Genomic DNA, 14,895 nt, shown 5'->3' on the forward strand with positions numbered 1-14,895 from the left:
GGGGCACTGGGTTCGATCCTCATTTCCACATATAAATAAATAAAGGTATTGTGTCCATCTACAACTAAAAAAAATTATGAAAAAAATAGATAAATAAATACCTGTCTTACAATATGCCAGACAGTCTTTTAGGTGGTAGGGATATAACAATGAACAAGACAAAGAAGATTCCTGCTTTCAAAAGCATGAATCTTGCAAATACAGAAATAAACAAGAAAGAAGAAAAATATGTTTCATGTAGACTGGAGACCCATTTTAGATTGGGAGGTCAGGAAAGGCATTTTTGAAAAAAACACATTGAAAACCAAAACTGAATGACACAAAGGACACATCTATGCAAACGTACTGGAGGAGAGACCACTTCATTCCCCAGCTGAAAAATGCTTCTTTCAATGGTTTTCCAAAGACTTCAGGATCTAAGTCCAAATTTCTGAACAGGGCAGAGAAAAGTCTTACAGCATGAGGCCAGCTACCTTCCTCTAGTTTTTTTTTTTTTTTACATTACATGACATCAACTCATTACATACTCACAAGCACCACCAAGACAGCAAGTAGACTGGCTGAGTCCCCCTTACCTTTATTCATCTTTGTACTCTGTCTCTGCATTAGGAGTCAGCTCCATAAATGTTTGTTAAATGGCATATTGGGCAAAAAGTTTAGATGCATCATAAATGTACAGATCTAGATCAGTGCTTTTCAAGAGAAGAAGCATTCCACATGTGTAAAGTTTCCTCATAGCTACATTAGGAAAGTAAATGAAACGGATGCAACTGTCTTTACATTTTATTTAATGGAACATATCCAAAGTAGTATCCTTTTAACCTGTGATTCATATAAAGATCTTGAGCTATTTTACATTCTTTGTTTATCTGAAATCTTCCAAATCCAGTGTGTGTATTTCACACATCGCATCTCGGCTGGGACTGGCCACATTTCAAGTGCTCTGCAGCCACATGTGGCTTGCAGCCACCTCCTTGGCGACGGCCCCCTACCAAGGACCTAAAGCAGCCCAGCCATTCACCTCCTACCGCCTTACCTATTTTATCTGCTTTGCAGTCCCTACTAGTTTTACTCGCCAAGCTCTGGTTTGCCTGTCTCTTTTGTGACAAGGACTCACCCTGAATGGTGCCAGGACAGGACAGACATTCAATAAGCGTCCATCCCTTCTTGAATCCGTGCCCAGCGGGCATCGCGAACTTGGGCCGTCCTCTCACCCTCCGGGGCTGCCCTCGCCCTTCCTTTCCTAGGCCGGTCCCTGGAATGTGGCTGGAAACCGTGGACGTGACTGGGAGGAGTCTGGCCTCCTCGGGTTTCGCGCGGCGCGCACGGGGACGCGGCCGCCGGCCATGGCGGACCTCACGGTGTGCTCCTTCCTCACCAAGGTGCTGTGCGCCAACGGCGGCCGCATGTTCCTGCAGGACCTGCGCGGCCACGTGGAGCTGTCGGAGGCGAAGCTCCGGGACGTGCTGCAGCGGGCCGGGCCCGAGCGCTTCCTGCTGCAGGAGGTGGAGATGAAGGAGGGCCTCTGGGACGCCGAGGCGGAGGCGGCGGCGGGCGCGGGCAGCGGCGGCGGCGCCTCGGCCTGGAGGGTGGTGGCCGTGTCCTCCGTGCGCCTCTGCGCCCGCTACCAGCGCGGGGAGTGCCAGGCCTGCGACCAGCTGCACTTCTGCCGACGGCACATGCTGGGCAAGTGCCCCCACCGCGACTGCTGGTGAGGGGAAAGCGCCGGGGACGGGAGGAGGGCGCGGGGCGAGGGCCGCGGTCTGTAGGTCCAGCGGGAAGCCGGAGCCCAGAGAATGGCGGAGGCGGGTCCTCGTCGGGCGCGGGGTGGGATGGCGACCTCCGGGGAGGCCTCGTCTGCGCTCGCGGCTGGATGCGGGGCGGGGGGGAGGGAAGCGGGAGGTCCCTCGGCCCAGAGTCCTCAGTCGCCCGCGCCCCCCAAACTGCTGTCCCGCCAAGGTGCCTTCGCCACGCGCCTGGGTTGAATCGTGCAGGAACTTTTGAGTTGACCCCCCTCAAAGTGACCTCTGGGGGACATCTGAGGATCCCGGGAGATCCATGGGCCTTTTGCGCCCACTCCCCACTAACTACAGTTTTACAGGAGCGGGTCTGTGCTCTCGGGCTTTAAAATCCTGGTCTGGCCTGATCCACCCCCTCCCCCGGAAACAGGGCTGGAGGCTGTGAGTGAGGATCTACCCTCCGCACCCCCTCAGCGGGAGTTTGAAGCTCTTTCGTGGTGCATTCTCGCCGCACCCTTACCCCCAGTTTATGTGGAGGCGCTTTCTTTCTAACGTTAGTAGACAGTGGGAGATGGGTCCCTCTCTGGGTGGAGAAGGCCAAGTGCCGTCGTGGGCAGAACAGATGTGCAGCCTGTCCAGGGAGGTGCCTGGGGGAGGTACACTTGGCTCGAAAGCATCCTTAATGAATATGAAAATGACCCTGGGAAGGGAGTAGTTTCAACTCAACTTTCTTATTATCAATCAGTGCCTGGGAAATTGTTGGACCCACTGTAAGTTGAAAGTTGTCTAAGGCAAGAATCCCACCCACTGGCCCTTCCTCACCTGGGCTTCTGACCCAGAGCTTTGTGTTTCCCCAGGTCTACCTGTTCCCTTTCTCATGATATCCACACACCTGTCAACATCCAAGTCCTGAAAAACCACGGGATTTTTGGCCTCAATGAAGCCCAGCTTCGGATCCTGCTTTTGCAGAACGACCCCTGCCTTTTGCCAGAGGTGAGTGGCCATGGAGTTCATTGCCTTCTCTGGCTTTATAGCGCAATAGCTCTGAAGTAGTATGATTTAGTTTCGGATTCTTAAAAGGACCCTTTCTAATTCCTATAATGGCAAAATTCGCATGAGTGTTTCTGTTTAGCCATACATAAAGAATTGTTTTAAACAAAATAGTGAGAATCCCAAGAGAAAATATTATGAGACCACCAATTAAAAGTAGAATTTTGTAATCTGGCACCATGATTCTATCATAGACTTTCTCATGGTTCCAGAAAGGGGTAGGAAGAAGGTGGGGGAGTGAGGAGACCACCATTCAGGATTCAGGATGGCCCTGTTTTTTTTTTTTTTCTTTGTGGTGGTGGTGGGGATTGAACCCAGGGCCTTGTGCATGCAAGACAAGCACTCCACCAACGGAGCTATATCCCCAGCCCAGGATGATCCTAGGGTATGACAGGGTCCAAAGGGAAAGAAAGTTGTGAGGTAGAACATGTGAGCTGGAGCTTTTGGTGCAGAAGATGGCAGAGGCCTCCCTCGAGTACGTTCGAATCTGTACCCCAGGCAGTCCTGGAGGGGATCTTAGGAAGCAAGGCTTCTTCTTGGCATCCATCTCATTTTAAATGCCTGAAACCTTTGCAGCAGGTGTTCTGTGAGCCAGGTGCATCTCTCTATGTTACAGAAAGTAGATTCACCCAGAAGCTGGCACAGATTATTGACAGGAAGGGTTGAAAGGTGGCATCAACTGTGAGGCTGGGGCCAGACCTTCCTCTGTTAGAGGGAAGGAGCAGTATAGCTGCTGTTTGCCCTTTAATTTCACAGTATTTCTTGATTTGCAGAAGTTTAAAGGGTTTTTTTCTTTTTCTTTTTTTTTTTTTTTAAAACAACCGTTTACCTGTCCAAGATTTTATTAGCAGGACCATAGCGGCCAGTCGCAGAAGAGAAGGGGGTTGAGAGAGAGAGAGAGAGAGAGAGAGAGAGAGAGAGAGAAAAGAGAGGAGAGGGGGAAGAGAGGGTGAGAGGGAGAGAGAGGAGAGAGGAGAGAGCAGAAGAGGAGAGGGGGAAGAGAGAGAAGTTGAATGGTTTTATGTTGTCAAACTCATTGAATCTTTTTCTTTATGGCTATGTTAGACAGCTTTTTTGTTGGTGTTACTAAAAGACCTGACAAGAACAAATGTAGAAGTTTATTTTGGGGCTCACAGTTCAGAGGTCTCAATCCATAGAAGGCCATCTCCATTCCTTGGGGGCTTGAGGTCAGGCAGAATATCATGGCAGAAGACTGTATCGAGGAAAGTGGCTTAGGTCATGCAGATCAGGAAACAGAGAGCTTCACTTTGCCCAACAAGGACAAAATATAGACCCCACAGGCATGCCACCAAGGACCCACCTCCTCCAGCCACATCCTACCTGCCTACAGTTGGCATCCAGTTAATCCCTAGCAGGGGATTAATAATCTGATTAGGTTTAGACTCTCACAACCCATTCATTTCACCTCTAAACTTTCTTGCATTGTCTCACACATGGGCTTCTGGGGGATACCTCAGATGGAAATCATAACAGTGGCTCTTCCTAGATGACCTGGGCCCAGCCTCATCTTGTCCTATTAGACTGCTTCAGTGTTCTTTTAGCCCTTATAGTGGGAGGCTGCCCTTGGCCCAAAGTTGGACCTAGAGGTGTGTGTGGCACAAAACACGGCCACTTAGACATCAGGGGCCACGGACAAGCACAGAGGATAAAGTGAGAATGATGCTTCCTGTCTTTTGTATGAAGGTGCCTGGTTGATTCCTTTCACTGCTCTCCTAAAGATACAGTGCAGGATCCAGACATAGCACACAAGAAAAAAGACAATGGGGGATAGTATGTGAAATATCATGCTAGCTCATTTGAAAATTTAGATGAAATGAACATATTTCTAGAGCATAGGGCAAATCAAAATTGATTCAAGAAGAAATGTAAAGCCAAAAGAGCCTTATGTTTTTTTAAAAAATAAAAGCACGGGGCTGGGGATGTGTGGCTCAAGCGGTAGCGCGCTTGCCTGGCATGCGTGCGGCCCAGGTTCGATCCTCAGCACCACATACAAACAAAGATGTTGTGTCCACCGAAAACTAAAAAATAAATATTAAAAATTAAAAAAATAAATAAATAAAAATAAAAAATAAAAGCACTAAACAAACCCTGAAGTATAAGTTTTCTATAAGAAAACATCAGGCTTACATAGCTTTATCATTTATTTCTATCATTTTTTTTTTTGCATCTTAAGCATAATTGAAAAATAAAAATTATGTATTTATGGCATACAATGAGATATTTTGACATATACTTACATGTGACATAATTAACATAATCCTACTAATTAACATATCATCACTTCATAAGGTCATCTTTTTTAAAATTTTGAGTGATGAGGATTTTTTTTAAAAGCAGGTTTTTAAAATTTTTATTTATTTATTTATTTATATGTGGTGCTGAGGATTGAACCCAGGGCCTCACACACGCCAGACAAGTGCTCTACCACTGAGCCACAATTCCAGCCCAGTGATGAGGATTTTTAAGATCTACTCTCTTAGTAGTTTATAAGCATAGAGTATGTTATTTTGAACTCTAGACACCATGCTGTACTTTAGGGCTCCAGAATGGATTCATCCTAACTGAAACTTCAGTCCCCTTCACCTGCATCTCCCCATTCTCCCCCCAAGTTCCAACACATCTTTAAGGAGCAGATTGTTCTAATATTTGGACTAGGTCTGGGGTCTATTTTCCTTGACCTACATTGTTGAACCAGCATCCTACTATTTAAAATAGTTTATAATATATTTTAATATATGATAATCCAAGTCTCTATGCCCATTACTCTTCTTTCTCAGTTTTTTTTTGTTTAATCAATTCTTTTTTTTTTAACAATATCTTTATTTTATTTTTATGTGGTGCTGAGGAATGAACCCAGTGCCTCATGCATGCCAGGCGAGCGTGCTACTACTTGAGCCCTATCCCCAGCCCCTGTTTAATCAATTCTTGTTTCCTTTTTCTGATAAAGTTTAGAATCAGTTAAATTCCTAAAAATATTTTCTTTTTGAGAGAGAGAGAGAGAGAGAGAGAGAGAGAATTTTTTAATATTTATTTTTTAGTTTTCGGTGGACACAACCTCTTTATTTATTTATTTTTTTATGTGATGCTGAGGATCAAACCCAGCGCCCTGTGCATGCCAGGTGAGCACGCTACCACTTGAGCCACATCCTCAGCCCCCTGAAACTATTTTCTAGGAACTCTTTGACTCTAGGAGGGTCAAAATTGCATTAAAATTATAAGTTCATTTTAGAAAATTGGCACCACAATTAGATAGAGATGCTCTTTTGTTTTAAAGCAGGTTATGTGTGTCCTATAAAATTACCCATGTTTTAGCTTGATTGGTGGTGTTCCTGTTGTATCGCTTAACATGCTCCTCTATTTCTTGAATATATGGTAAACTAATAGATCTGGAGGTTTGATGGGATTTGGGTTTGATTTTTTTTAATAGCAAGAATATTTTTAAAGGTGGTGCATTATTAGGGTAACTTAACATTTCAGTTTGCCTGGGAGTGGAGGGGTGTCTTGGAATGTCAGACTTTCATAATGGTATTTCTTGTTGTACCACATGGGGGATCATATAACATCTTGCCATCTTTTTGTGTGTGTGAGGTGAAGTCGATTGGTCATTTCAGAGCTGACAGCCTGATCCATCGTTATAAAGCTCCCTGAGAGTATGTCCTTGGTTTGCCTGGAGCAGACCAGTTCACATTAGCTGTCCCAAAGTAATCATTAACAGTGCCCCCCCCCCCTCTCTGCCTGACTCTCATGTTATATGGTAGTGCAACCTGTCGAGATGGGTTTCACTTGAAGTAGACCTGAAGTGGGGATTTGGGTTTTGTGATTTATTGAGGGAGGGCTCTTCAGGAAAAACCAGTGGGGAGGAAGGGAAGCAGGATATAGAGGAAAAAAGGCTACAAGCATGGGGAAGTCTGGCCCTGACTTGATTCATGGGGCCATAGGATAAAAATTGCACTGAAGAATTGTTCTAGCTTGGGGGCAAGGGGCCAGGCTTTTGTACCTCCATGTAAGTCCTTCATTGGCTAAGGGTTTGGGGGAGAGCAGGTCAGTTGAGGGTCCAAAGTAAGAGAGGGGGTAAGAGAGCCAGTGTGCACACTATCTGGGGGAGGCCTGGGCGGGGGTCCACTGGTATCCTTCAGCCCTTCACCAAAGATCTTAACAGCTGTTGATAATCAGAAGATGCCATTTACATCAGGGAACTGCGAATCAAAAGCACTATATCACACCCTGGTTAGAATATCTATTGTTAAAAATAAACAAAAAATAAATAAATTAAATGCTGATGAGGATGCAGAAAAAGGGGAATACACTGTAGGTGGGAATATAGATTAATGTACCATTATGGAAAACAGTACAGAGGTTCCTCAAGCAAGCAAGCAAAGAAGAAACAAAATCTAACTACCATATATTGAGGCACTGAAATTAGTATGTTGAAGAGCCATCTGCATGGCATGTTTGCTATGCACTGATTGCAGTAGCCAAGATATGGAAACAACCTAGGTGTCCATTGATGGATGAATAGATAAAGATACACACACACATACACACACCCATACACAGGAATATTATTCAGTCCTAAAAAGAATGAACTGTCATTTGCGGCAACATGGTTAGAACTGGAGGACATTATGTTAAGTAAAGTAAGTCAGATGCAGAAAGACAAATACTACATGTTCTTACTTACAAGTGGAAACTAAAGGTAATCTCAAAGAAGTGGGGAATAGAGGCTGGGTTTGTGGCTCAGTGATAGAGCACTTTCCTGGCATGTGTGAGGCACTGGGTTTGATTCTCAGCACCACTTATAAATAAATGAATAAAATAAAGGTCCATCAACAACTAAAAATATACTTATTAAAAAAAAAGAAGTGGAGAATAGAATAGTGGTTACCAGAACCTGGGAAGGAACAGTGTGAAGGAGGAAAAGATGGAGAGAGGATGGTTGATGGGGCCAGGGGTGCAAGAGTAACCTACTAATGTTCTATAGCACTGTACGATAATAATGGTTGACAAAAATTAATTGAATATTTCAAAATATCTAATTGAATTTGAATGTTTCCAGTACAAAGAAAAAAACATATGTTTGAGTGACAGACATGGCAACTACCCTCATCTGATCTTTATACATAGTATAATACACATTGTATACATGTATTGAAATGCCACACTATACCTCAATACAGGGTACATAGTAATATGTACAATTACTGTGTGTCAATTAAAATATTAATTTAAAAAAGATACCATTTAATCTCCAGTTTTGTAGGAGGAACTGTTGTTTATTGGCTGAAAAAGATACAATAGCTGGGTGTGGTAGCACATACCTGTATCCCAGCACCTCAGCAGGCTAAGGCAGGAGGATCACAAGTTCAAGGCCAGCATGGGCAATTTAGCAAAACCCCATCCTGAAATAAAATAAAAAGGACTGGGGGGGCTGGAGTTGTGGCTCAGCATAGAGTGCTTGCCTAGCAAGTATGAGGCCCTGGGTTCGATCCTCAGCACCACATAAATATAAATAAATAAAATAAAAGTAGTATGTCCAACTACAACTAAAAAAAATAAAGTAAAATAAAAATTTAAAAAAGGGCAAGGGATGTAGTTCAGTGATGAAGTGCTCCTGGGTTCCGTCCCCAGTACTGCAAAGTAAATAAAGATATGGTGAGATCTAATATTTCAGGTATTGCCTTCTTTCTGTACCAGGTCTGTTTGCTGTACAACAAAGGTGGGGATCCCCTCTATGGTTACTGCAACCTCAAGGATAAATGCACCAAGTTCCACGTGTGCAAAGCCTTCGTCAGGGGAGAGTGCAAGCTACAGACCTGCAAACGGTCCCATCAGCTCATTCATGCTACAGCCCTGAAGTTGCTACAGGAGCAAGGACTGAGTATTCCAAGTGTCGTTAATTTTCAGATCATTTCTGCCTACAAGCATATGGAGCTGCACAAGATGCTTGAAAATAAAGGTAGGCCTAGCAGAGGCAGACAAGAACCATCAATGGTGAGGTGGTTTCAAAATCTTCACAGTAAAGAAATAAGAACAGTGACTTGAAAGTGAGTCTGAGGACCAAACCACTACATATGTTAATCGAAGCTTTGTTGTTAGAAAGTTTAGGACAGTGGACAAGTGACAATATTGAAGGGTTTCAGAAGACTTTTGAGTTTATAGTATTAAACTCAAAAGTCTTCTGAAACCCTTCAATATTAGCTCCTGGGCCAGTTGGGGGCAGGAGCAGTCTTAATTTGCTGGGAGATGGGGAGGGAGAAAGGTGAGGATAACATAGGGATGGCTTTCTTTTATGAATTGGTTTAAAGGGTCTGCTTGTTTTCATTTTTTAGCAATTTTAATCACATTATAGAAAAACTTGGAGCACAAACTAGAAATAAAAATTGCTTGTGATTCTCCTCACTCTAAATGGTAATAATTGTTACACTTCATTGTAGGCCATTCAATCCTGTTACTGTGTAAATGTTCTTTTAACTGTAATGTGTTTTGCTTATTTATTTTATTAAATTTGCTTATAGCTGAAAATCAGTTAGTGGTGGGTTTAGAATTGTTGATGAGAAAAGGTAATTAATTAATTGCCAAAGTCAGAGGTACTAAGCTTTTATTTTATTTTTAAATATTTTTTAGTTGTACATGGATGCAGTGTCTTTATTTTCTTTATTTACTTTTATGTGGTGCTGAGGATTGTGGGAGTGCCTCACATGTGGGAGGCAAGTGCTTTACCACTGAGCCACACCCAGCCACCAGTACTAAGCTTTTAATGTGCAGTTTTCTTTCTTTCTTTCTTTCTTTCTTTTTCCTCTAGTACTGGGGACTGAATATCATGCTAGACAAGTACTCTACCACTGAGAAACTTCCCCAGCCCTTTTGTGAAAACAAAAACAAAAATTAAGTTTTGAGACATCCTGAAGTTTTCTTATGTCGGAATGTTAGTGGCCGACTTTATGAATTTGAAAGTAAGGGGGACTCAGGAATACCAGTGTCACAGGCTGTCTAGGGAATTCTCAGGGATAGAAGGGACCTTCTACTCTGTTTCTGATGTAGTGCCTATTATTGTTCTCATCTGGTCATTTTTACTGGGACTCTTCTCACTATGGAATACTGACTTTCTGCTTGCTATTGTTATATTTTTAATATAACAATTACCTGTTTTAATTCAGAAGGCACAAACTCTCCAAACCCTGGGAATGAATTAGGAGTCTTGTCTGAGACCTGGTTACTAATGTAAAATGAAATTTAAAGAGTAATAACAAAGAATATTTTTGGAAAGCTCATTCCTTTCTTCTTTCTTTTAGATAACTCAGCTACTGAGTGTTCACAGGGCCTTGAAAAACAGAGAACACAGGAGGCCAGGGCTGGAGAAGGCAGGCCTCTGGTCCCCATCCCTGCTCAGTCAGCCAGGAAGCCCTACCCAGGTAAACCGTAAAGGGCATCAGTGAAGCAAGAAGCTTGTTCATCTTGGAAGACCTGAAAGCGAGTCTTCTGCTGAGCTTCAGTTTGTAACCATTCGTTCATTTAGTCATTTCTTAATAATGGTCATTAATAGCTACCTCACAGCTTATTGTGAGAGCTAAAGCTGGGAGGATAAAATTTGGCATGGGTGGCTGGGGATGAGGTTGGACATGAAGCAGGCAAAGAGAGGGTAAAATTTGAGCGCAGAGGGGTCAGTCCAGGGCAAATCCTGAAGATGCAGCTTCTGCAGTTCCTGAGCATCTTCCCCAGCCTGGGCGGATGGAGCTCTTCAAGTGGTGAATTTCTGCTGACTTCTGTGGTCTGACCAGTGATTTTGTCCATGTAATCAGTTTACATAGATCCATATGCTTTGCACAGTTTTCTACTTAGGCATTTCATAAGTATCATTCCATTTTGTTCACATTGATCACACATAATCATTTTTTTTTTGCACAGATACATTAATATATCATAGTTTAACTACCTCCCTTATTCTGAGATATTTCAACTCTAACAAATTTTGAATTTATCTTTTTATAAAATATACACAGTATTGAATTTATAAAGCCATGCTTTACTTTCGCTTAGCTTATAGGTGCTAAATGATAATGTGTTTTGGTTTGCATTTCTCTAAATGTATGTGAGTGAATAGTATTAACTGCCTTGTGTGGGTTCTGTTTTGTGTATTGTATATGTGGCCTTTTATTGCTGGGACCTCTGGGCCGACATGGAGCTCCGTGATTTTCGTAAAAGAATGTCATCCATACTGTGTTCAGGATGTCCAAGTTTTGTGCATCCATCCTTGGCCTGCACCACAGAGTATGTAACCTTTGGGTTCCTGTCAAAGATTTCTACCTCAGCCTGTCTATTTTTTATCTTTTATTGAGCTTTTGCTAAGCCAAGCTGCTGCAGCTTGAAGGATGGGTAGTTTATCCATTACTTGGTAACTCTTCTTTCTGTGGATGCAAATGGACCATGGGAAATCTACCTGCTTCACCCATTTCATGTTGACTTCCCTCTTCCTCCCTGTTCCCTCTTCTCTCTGCCTCTGTATACCCTGCTGTCTTTATCAAGATACGTGTAGATGTTGAGTTCTTTTTTATCAAGGGCTACCACAGAGGCAGGTGTATGAAATCCTTTGCTGTGTGTATTGTAGTCATATTTCCAAATGTCATTGTATAAAGTGCTTTCTTAAAAAAAATTTTTTTGCAATAACAATGTGAGAAAAAGGGACAATATAGTAGCTTTTATAAAACTAAATTTATTTAATTTTGAGAAAACTTATGTTTTCATTTTGAGAAAAACTGAAATGCTCTTCTATTGAGATGGGGAATGCAAAAATGTTTTCAAGTGATAAATTTCTGTGTTTTCTCCTAAAAGGGCAATATGATTCATATAACTTATGATAGTTTTTTTTACTGTTGTTGTCAACAACAGTATTTCTGAAAAGCCTGATGTTCTGCATATTTTGTTTTTTCTTTCTTTATTATTTTTTCCTAGTTCTGATTTTTCCTGGTGCTTTTTTTTTTTTTTTTTTTGGTGGTGCTGGGAATCTAGCCCAGGGCCTTGTGCATGCTAAGCAAGCACTTTACCACTGAGCTACACCCCAGCCCTGGTGCTAACTTAAATTTTATTTTGCATTTATTTTACATAATGATTAAATGTAAAATCATTATTTTACATTTAATCATTATGACTCTCTCCGGTTTATCCTTTTACCATGTATACTTTTGTCTAAGCCATCTTACACCCTTAATGCAGAGAATGAGAGTCTAAAGGCGTATCCTTTATCCTGAGAGACTTGGTGGACTTTCACATCATTGTGTTCTTTTTATATATCTTATAATTGTGATCTTACATAAAAGTAAAGGCCCTCTGTAATCTTTGTTGCAATGTTTTATTCAGTTCTGTCATCTTCCATTTCAATTTTGGTTCTGCTGATAATCATTCTATAAAATTATCTTACGTAATTTACTGGACCAAGTCCGACTGCTTATCCCACTACATACCAGTAAAGTCAAGAGACAAGATATGGAGGCAGAGAGTCTGACTATGGAAAAAGCTGGCTAGATGAGAAGATAGGGACTCTGTCCCAAAGCTTGTCTTCCTGGGAAGCTGACTTGGGGGTGGCTTATGTAGACGGATGATGGGTGTTCCCTGATTGGTGGGTCCTGTCTCACCAAGTGGGTGGGCCAAATGAGGCACATCTGATCCTCATTGCCTGGTCATGAGATGTTTTTCAGTTCTGCAAATTTCAAAAGCAAAGATCATTATTTCCTCAGACTATTCTTGTCACTGATGAGTTACATATTACACAAAGGACAGGCTCGAGGTGGGTAGCTGCCACTAGTCTCTCTTGGTGATTGCCAAACTCCTGGTGAAAACAGGTTTCAATTGGTTACTTATTATAAACCTTCCATAATGGAAGAAAACATCCTTAAGCTCACCTTCATAATCACACCTCTTAATCTTTCGTTCATTTCCGTCTGATGGTCCAGCTCTTAGACGTCTCATGTCAGAGCTGGAGATAGGTTTTCTTTGTTAATTTATTGGGGTTCATGAGGTGAAGCCGCACGTCTCCAGGCTCCCCACCCTCAACATACTCCAACTTGAATGAATTCATTTTCCTCCAGGGTTGTTTCTCCTTTCATTTCCTTATTTTTGGATGCTTATCCCCATTCAGTCATTGGACTTAAGCCCTGTGCTCTTCTTTGTCTTTATTCCCTGTGTCACATTGGTCACCCAGGGCTGGCGATGTTTGGCTCCTAAGGAGCCTCTCAAATGCTCATCCTTCTCTGCCCCTTTCTTCCCATCCCTACACAATTCCTTGGTTCACACCTTTATCACCCACAGGGTGATATGTATGTATCCCACAGGGACATAACTCGGTGTTTTTCAAGTCATATGTGGTGCGAGTTTTTAGTAGAAGGTGCTAGGTGGGCTCCTTTCCCCCACTTCAGTTCTGGTAGCTTTATTTTAATTTTTAATATAATAGACCTTTGTGGATTCCATCCATCTCCCCACTGTCCCTCTCTTCTGCACCTAGCTGCCGGGTTGATCTTTTAAAAGCAAATCTAATCCTGTTGCTTTGTTTCACGTAAGGCAAGTCATAAACTCCTCCCCTACAGGGACCAGGAAGGTGAGTTAAATAGATGGAGTGGACTCCCTGCAGGGAAAGGGGGCACAGAGGAAATCCTGTAGCAAACTCTCCCAACTGCAATGTGCGCAGCCCTGATTTCCATCTGGGAATATGGACCCAGTTTGTCATATAGTCTGCTTTTTTAAAGAAGCCAGAAATCCAGATTTTTTTTGTGAGAAATTTTCTGATTTTTAAATATTGGCTTCTAATTGAGTTTTAGAAATATAGATTAAGACTGTTTCTGCTGACCCACTTGGAGTTTTTGAAATGTACTCTTTGGTTGTCTTGTGACTCTGTATTTGTAAAAGATGTTCCCTCTTTTACAAGTGCCGGTCCTTCTTCCCTCTGCCTTCTTCAGAACCTGGCAGTTACAATCTTCAAAATGTTAGCGTTTCTTTCTTGGTCCCTAGAGAGGAAGCACTTGTAGAATTTTTTTTTTCTTTTTTGCAGTACTGGGGATTGAACACAGGGGCGCTCTGCCACTGAGCTGCATTCCCAGCCCTTTTTATTTTTCATTTTGAAGCTGAGTCTCTCTAATTGCCCCAGCCAGCTTTGAACTGGTCATCCTCCTGCCTCAGCCTCTGGAGTAGCTGGGATCACAGGTGTGAGCCTCTGTGCCCGCTTCCTGTAGCGCTACCCTAGTACTTACCACATTACATCACGGTGCTTTGAGGAGAATCGTTCTTGTTAATTCTAACTTCCATCTGGAAGTTAAGACCTATTTTTTTTTTAATCATACAATGAATTAAATGCTGTATTGGAATCTGTTTGAATCAGTATATATCTTCATTGGTCTTCTTACCCCCACTTACATTCTTTAATATTCAAAAATACAGCCCCCCCCCCATGGGGGGATAAGTAAAGTAAACATCTCTTTCAGTTCTTCAATTTGAATTTTTTATTACTCTGTAACACTTTTGTTTATGATGCTAATTCTTTCCATCAGGTATTTAGTCTGTTCGTTATTAATGTGTTTCTTGATGTTGTTTTGTTATACTTTGTTCTTATTTTTGTCTAGGTCTTATTATGTTACTTCTTTCTTGAGTATTTTATATCTGTGTTCCTACTCAGCATGGAAATCTTTATCTTTAGAAGGCTGTTAATTTTAAAAATATTTATCTTTTGCTGAATTGTTTTTGTTCCAGTAGTGGTAGAATGCTTTTTTTTTTTTTTCTAAAAATAAAACTATAGCTGCAAAATGATTTCTTTTTTATGTATTTTTATTGTTTTGTGTTAAGTACAAACAAAATGTGATTAAAAAGTTTCTTTGGTATTTCTTCATTAAATATAAAGTTGATTGTTGGTTTTAAATAAATGTTCTTTATTAGAATAAGAGGAATAACATCTTTTCTTTGTTTGAAGCTAAAAGCTTGATAAGATGAATTGGTATCTTTTGATATAATCCTATTTTTATCACTTAAATCCCTAATATGATTGACTATATAAAAAGTTTTCATAATTTTAAAACACCCTTAAATTCCTGAAATAAACTCTACC

The 14,895-nt window shown here is 41.8% G+C and overlaps 1 protein-coding gene across 1 annotated transcript; it reads left to right on the forward strand.

Annotated features, from left to right (window-relative positions):
- The first annotated feature begins 1,333 nt into the window (after positions 1–1,333).
- Positions 1,334–14,487, forward strand: Zc3hav1l (ZC3HAV1 like). Its single transcript, XM_027952163.2, has 4 exons — positions 1,334–1,711; positions 2,597–2,732; positions 8,505–8,766; positions 10,103–14,487. Exons 1-4 carry the CDS (start codon positions 1,347–1,349, stop codon positions 10,231–10,233), a joined length of 894 nt encoding a protein of 297 aa, XP_027807964.2. The 5' UTR covers positions 1,334–1,346; the 3' UTR covers positions 10,234–14,487.
- Positions 14,488–14,895: the final 408 nt, after the last annotated feature.

This window comes from Marmota flaviventris, chromosome 1 (genome assembly GCF_047511675.1).
Source record: "Marmota flaviventris isolate mMarFla1 chromosome 1, mMarFla1.hap1, whole genome shotgun sequence".
Taxonomy (NCBI): Eukaryota; Metazoa; Chordata; class Mammalia; order Rodentia; family Sciuridae; genus Marmota; species Marmota flaviventris.

Bases quoted from the DNA above. Each gene is read 5' to 3' on its own strand.
- Zc3hav1l (XM_027952163.2), top strand. From the start codon at position 1,347: ATGGCGGACCTCACGGTGTGCTCCTTCCTCACCAAGGTGCTGTGCGCC. The intron at 1,712-2,596 runs GTGAGGGGAAAG...GTGTTTCCCCAG, and splicing joins TGCCCCCACCGCGACTGCTG to GTCTACCTGTTCCCTTTCTC. The intron at 8,767-10,102 runs GTAGGCCTAGCA...TCTTTCTTTTAG, and splicing joins CAAGATGCTTGAAAATAAAG to ATAACTCAGCTACTGAGTGT.